The following is a 6,041-nucleotide window of genomic DNA, read 5'->3' on the forward strand; positions in this document are numbered from 1 at the left end:
TGCCCCAAAAATGATTAAAAGTTGTAGGAGCCCTAAAATCATGGAAGATTCATCAAAAATAACAGCAAGATTTAGATACCAAACCAATCACAATTTCTGCTTTATTTCCTTGGTACTTGGGATTGCCAAGCAGGCAATCTCTGGGAAATTTCAAATGACATTCGTTGCATGACTGTCCTAAAATAAAACTTCTCAGAATAACAGCAACAGCAATATAATGTAGTTTGCATTGTGTCTGTTGTTTATTTCGTGTGGCAATAATACAGGCAGCCATATGGAACATTTGGAAGGGAGGATTTGTTGGCAAGATCATCACATCTGTTTACTTATAAATGCAACAAAAATACATTTGGAGGTCACTGACTGCACAACCGTTTCACTTACTCTTGATATAAAAAAGCTATCAATGCTATTCTTTCTACATCAACCCGACTTCGGAAAAGACCCTGTGATATTTTCATGAGAAAAAGGGTTTGAAATTAGTGTCTATTGCACCTCAGCAGCTACTTCCACCAAAAAGGTAGTATCACCACAAAAACGTACACAACACATCCAAGAGGAAGATAAAGAAAACAGCCAGTGCCACAGTCAAGCATCCTCAGAACACATAGCCTGTGATTAAAGGAGCACACACCACTGACCTCATACCCCAAAAAATCACATTCATCGAGTGACCTTGGGATTTAAAACACAACAACCCCCCACACTGACACACCAAACCAATAACACAGCAGGTTCACAAGCCTGTGATTTGGAACATCTCAATAATATGCTTGCAGGTACTTCAACCAAGCCCCTCACCGTGATCTGAAATATTTAACATACTTCCTTCGCCGTTCTCTTAAGGTCTGGCTGTGAGCTCATTGTAATCCAGTGAGCCTAAATATTCCTGCAAATTTAAAAACATCTAGTTCAGCACCCAACACTTCAACTACCGACAAATGTTCAGAAAAAGAAACTACTTTAAGCATTAAGACTATGTGCATAACGGTACTATTTTACTTGGGTTATTTTGATTCTGGTAAAAATCTTTTGGTAGAAAACCTCAGCACATCCATATATTCCAAGATTACACACATTTCCTCAGCTGAATGGCGCTTTCGGCAGCGAATAATCCCATGCAAAGAAATATTTTTGTATTTTCTTGCTCCTGCCCACGCTTGATAACACTTAACTTTTAGCTGAAGGACACATAACTTCAGTCTTGCTTATGAAGGAACCTGAGGACAAGAAACTACAGCAAACTACAGACAGATAATACCTGAATTCGATTACTTTCACAACCTTAAAAAAACCCCCAAAACAGAGCAAGAGAAAACCATGGTCTTACTTGTGCAGCTGGGTCACTCTTCAATACTTGCTTTGCCAAAGGAAGGCGAGGTTGGGATGACAGCTGTTCATTACAATTCCTCCTTTATTACAAGAGCTTAACTCTGCCCTGGCTGGCTGGCCCATTTCTGCTTGCTTTAGCACAGAACAGTGCTCCTACAAGCTCCTCCTCCCGACAGCATCTGTCTGGATACTGCCCTCAACAAGCAGAAACAAGGCTTTCCACAGAGCTGGTCAGGTGCTGGGAATGAGCTACTGGTAAGGGGAAACCATGGGAAACCATAAATAAATAGTTTGAGGGCTAAATCCAGGGTTTGGTAGGTAGAAATTTGTGCCCACCAACACCATCAGCTTTACACCAACACAGTAACATCTTCACAGCGTTACAAACCAAAGTGATGACTTCCCTGACAAACCATAGCTTGAACAACACCTAACAACTGGAAGCCAGAAGTTTGAAAACAATGTCTGCTACAGAAGTGTGCAACCCCAGCCACTCCCTGTGATTAATGCAACGTGTCTCAGCCTTCCTGAGGAGGAGGAGGGGGGCTCATTATTTGTTTCTTACCAAGATTTTGTATTTGTCCAATTAAAAAAGCACTGGTGAGGAATCCACACAAGACTGTGTATAATAAAGTATCTAAATACATGTATTTCAGTCCTGGATGAGTCAGAAAGCAACTGCTCATTCTAACAGCTGCCCTGTCCAAACGCTCACCTTCTCCCTGGCACCCCGAGCAGCTGAGGCAAAGCTGCCTTCTGCTCCCAGAACCACTGCCCACAGCAGAGAACACACCACAGCAAATGCCCTTCTCAGCATTGCAACCTCACTGCAGCAAAAATTATAAAGCTTTGGAAGTTTATTTCCAATTTATAAGCTCTGTGGGCAATACGCCAGCATGTTCTCTTGGTCTGGATACAGCTGAACAGACAATGATCAAGTAGTGACAGACCAGACAAATAAAAGATGGAAGAGAAAAGGTCTAAAAATGAGGTCCAAAATATACAGACTAACATTTTATCGTGACTGACTCCCAGATACTCATCAGCACATTAATCTTGTTTTCTCTGCACGATCGCTAAGTACCATACCAAAATTAGGTCAGAAATTCAGATCAGATCAGCTGACTCAGCCCAGCAAGATCAGACAAAGACTAGTTGCTTTCTTTTCCAATCCAAGACAACGTGTTTTATCCCCTGCAACGTTCAATAGATCCGCACGTTTTTCCCCACAATTAACCCACCAGAAGCGCACCATGAGATAGCAATCACTCCAAAGGTACATCACTGCTATGGAAGAAACACAGCACAGTGTATCCTCAGCGGGCAAAACACACAATCAAATGGGGAGGGGGGGTTAGGGCATTTTTCAGATCTTGCTTCCAAACTACTCAGACTAAAGCATTTCAATGAACTTAAGTCATTCAGCCTGGTTATGAGATGATTTAGGTAAATAACAGCTGCTTCCAAATAGTCTTGTGTGTGAATACCAATACTTTATTAGATAATAAATACTCATTATTATGTTACTATACACGACCAGCCCTCTTCTAAAAGAGAGCATCTGAGCACTAAAATTAAATAGCTTCTCAAAAAATCCAATAATCGCACTGTTAGGTAATTTTCAGTAGGTGCCAAAGACTTACAGCTGCTTTATTTTGATTCCCACAAGCAAAAGGAGAGTGTTTGGTGGACCCCCCCGCCCCTGCTCAAACTCTACCTGCGGTTCATCGCAGGGGATGACTCCCTCGTTGCTAAGGAGATGTTTTTCGGCTGTTGGCAGGCTCCAGGCTGGCAGCGCTGTTACCACTGCACATGTGCACCACTTGCTATCTAGGCCACACTACCAGGAATTAGGGATAATATAAATACCCGCCAAGATAAGGTAAAGACTTAAGGAATATAGAACAGAACAAAAAAGAAATCAATAATCCTGCTGTACCTTCCCTGACTGCTTCATTTCAGTAGACAACATGGTCTTGGGCAAATCTCGGGAGGTTACTGCAGGGAGCAGACTCGATTGCAATCAGGCTAAGTGACATCACAGTTCCTGTAGTCAAATCAGATGGTCTCCCTTGGCTTGCCATTGCTTTTAGTTTTCCTAATCAAGGGTTGATCACAAGTATCTTGTTTTCCCTCTACAAGTTTACACAGGAAAAAGACTCAAAGACAGTGTTTTCCAGAATTTTCTAAGGTGTTTTTCCTGATTTGTTTCCTCAGACAGGTATTGTTTACCCTCTCAATGTGACTGAAATAAGCCAGGTGAGGAGGAAGTAAAGGGGAAATGTGGTTTCCCACAGAAAAGCACAATATTCAAGAAGTGTTGATGCCTCCAATCCACATGCATACACACACCGTTCCTCTGATAAACCCACTATAGCGCTGGTCATCTTCCTTCTGTCTTCTGGCCCCACCGGGAGCACAGAGCTCTGTTCTCAGTTATCTCCATCCAACCAGAACAAGAATTTCATGGTTTGGCTCAGCCCTACATCATCTGTGCTTACCCAGAGCTCTTCAGCAAATCACTTCACCAAAATCAATAAATAAAACCACACAAACTAACCACAAGGTAGGAAATGCTGTTTACCACCATTCAAATGAGGTAGAAAAGCTTGGCAAAAGGACTCAAAAGAGCCAGGTAGGTCCACAACTTACTCCTCATGTCCCAAGAAACTCAGGGAGAGACAGGTGAACACTAATAGATGGTAAGAATGAAATTGTATGTGTATCCGGCATAAATCAAACCAAACAAATCCCTCCTGCATAAACATGCTGCAAAGAAGAACATTTTCTCTCATTAAGTTGTGCCCAATATAGCTCCTGCTACAAGCAGCCTATGCCTCTGACTCCCCAGTAGCTTGAATCCCCCTCAAGATCACCCAGAAGCTGAGCTGACAAGATAATAGTCCGGAAGGTACCAAAAAACACACGGTGCAGGGGCTCATTCACCTGAGCTGCACATTATTCTTATTCCCTGACTAAATGGGCAACAATCCAAAAAGTTCTACTCCCCGGAATGCAAAAGAACCATGATTTTGCTTTACAATGCTGCTGCTTCCTCCTCTGTCAGACAGAATCTGCTGCTCTTTCCCGTTCAACACTCCCATCGAAATTGCCAGACCACCTAGGCATTGCTGGAATGTTCACATGCAGCATGTCTGCTCTGTCTGGACATACAGGACCCAAGACACAGCGGAACAGTCCCTTAAACTCAAGCACAGAAGATTCACGCTGGAGGAGAAAAATTCAAAGGACCTTCCGTCAGTTTGCGTTCAGGCCATCCATTTGCACATACAAGTTTAGCATTTGGATGGGTGCTTTACTCCTATTACACCATTTGGTCCCCTCAAGAAAATGCGATTTTTTGTATGCAAATGTGTAAATAATAAGTATTTATATCTACCCCATTGAACCTTCTTTGCATCTCCAAGAACCTGCAGATATTTCATCTCTATCCAGTGGTACGAGAGGCCAGGACACATGAGTGCTCCTCATTAACTGTCAATTAAAATCAACGGAATTGTTCGAGAAGAGCCATTACAGGGTTCTGCCCATCAGGGGCTTGATCCATTTTCCTTTAAATGATTGCAATATTTTTACTGACTTTAGAGAATGGGGAGGAAACTGTAAATAACAGACATTTTTGTAAAACCTCAGACAGCAATTAGAGCGCTTTGAAAATTTACCAGATTTCAAACACCAACACAAGGAGAGCATGTTTTGACCTGCGAGGCTGTCCCTGTCTCCCAAGAGCTCACACGCACACATATATATCTTTGTACAAAGCATGCACTGCCCATCTAAAAACATCTAAAAGCACTAGAAGTGCGGACGAGGACCTCTTTTTTACATTTCCTGTTTCAAACACCAGGAGTTTTTATCACAAATCGCAGCTGCTGGAGATGCCGCACATGCCCAAACGGAGCATGTTTGGATGGGAACGCTTCCACTGAGGAGGTAGAACCATGCAGCAGCTCATCTACACAATGAAAACACGTGCAATTAGCAGCCTGACACCGGCCAACGTAACAAATCAACTGGTCTGTGTGTATTCATACCAGGGTCTGAGCCCCTCCCTGCTCTTTCACTCTGCTAGATCACTCATCTTTGGATCAAAATATTTACCGTTTTATTGCTTCTTCTTGTTTTCGGCGTTTTTCACTCTTTTCTTTCAAGTAAGCCAGGTTTGTTTCATTCCTCATGCGATCATTCTCTCGAGCAATGTCTGATGCATTCTGTATAACCAAGCCATCATAGGCCTTCATCCCCATATCTTCAATATACTGGAGAAAAGCGCCCAAAGTGACCTCCTCCTGATTAGAACTCATCATCTTGCAGGAGATAATGAACCAAGGAAAGCAACGTTTCCTGCAGGTTGAAAAACACATAATACCTCAATCAGTAGGAAAACGGCTTATGGTTTACAACAGCAAGATTGTGTCAATTGTAATTAACAGCTCTGTAAGACAGTTTTTTAGACTTTCTCCTGTCTGAAGGATAATAAACAACACAGAACAGCATTACTCGAGACAAGAGGAGATAAAACCCAAGAGTCTCTTCTTCCAAGTGACACAGATCCTTCCCGTTATACATTGTTCAAATCCCAAAGAGGTTTTCTCCCACCCTTTTCCTAACACCCTTCAGCTGCGACAATGCTGAGCTCCCTCAGTCTCTGCTTTGGACTGGAAAGGCCTCCACCCAGGACAACGGGG

At 42.6% G+C, this 6,041-nt stretch overlaps 1 protein-coding gene across 1 annotated transcript in view; it reads right to left on the reverse strand.

Moving 5' to 3' along the window:
* NYAP2 (neuronal tyrosine-phosphorylated phosphoinositide-3-kinase adaptor 2) overlaps window positions 1-5,660 on the reverse strand; it is a 77,422-nt gene extending 71,762 nt beyond the window's left edge. The window contains exon 1 of the mRNA XM_010144042.1: window positions 5,455-5,660. Coding sequence (XP_010142344.1) covers window positions 5,455-5,660 — 206 coding nt within the window. The remainder of the gene's footprint in view (window positions 1-5,454) is intronic.
* Between the last annotated feature and the right edge of the window lie 381 nt (window positions 5,661-6,041).

The sequence above is a fragment of the Buceros rhinoceros genome, unplaced genomic scaffold, assembly GCF_000710305.1.
Source record: "Buceros rhinoceros silvestris isolate BGI_N320 unplaced genomic scaffold, ASM71030v1 scaffold9449, whole genome shotgun sequence".
Lineage (NCBI taxonomy): Eukaryota > Metazoa > Chordata > Aves > Bucerotiformes > Bucerotidae > Buceros > Buceros rhinoceros.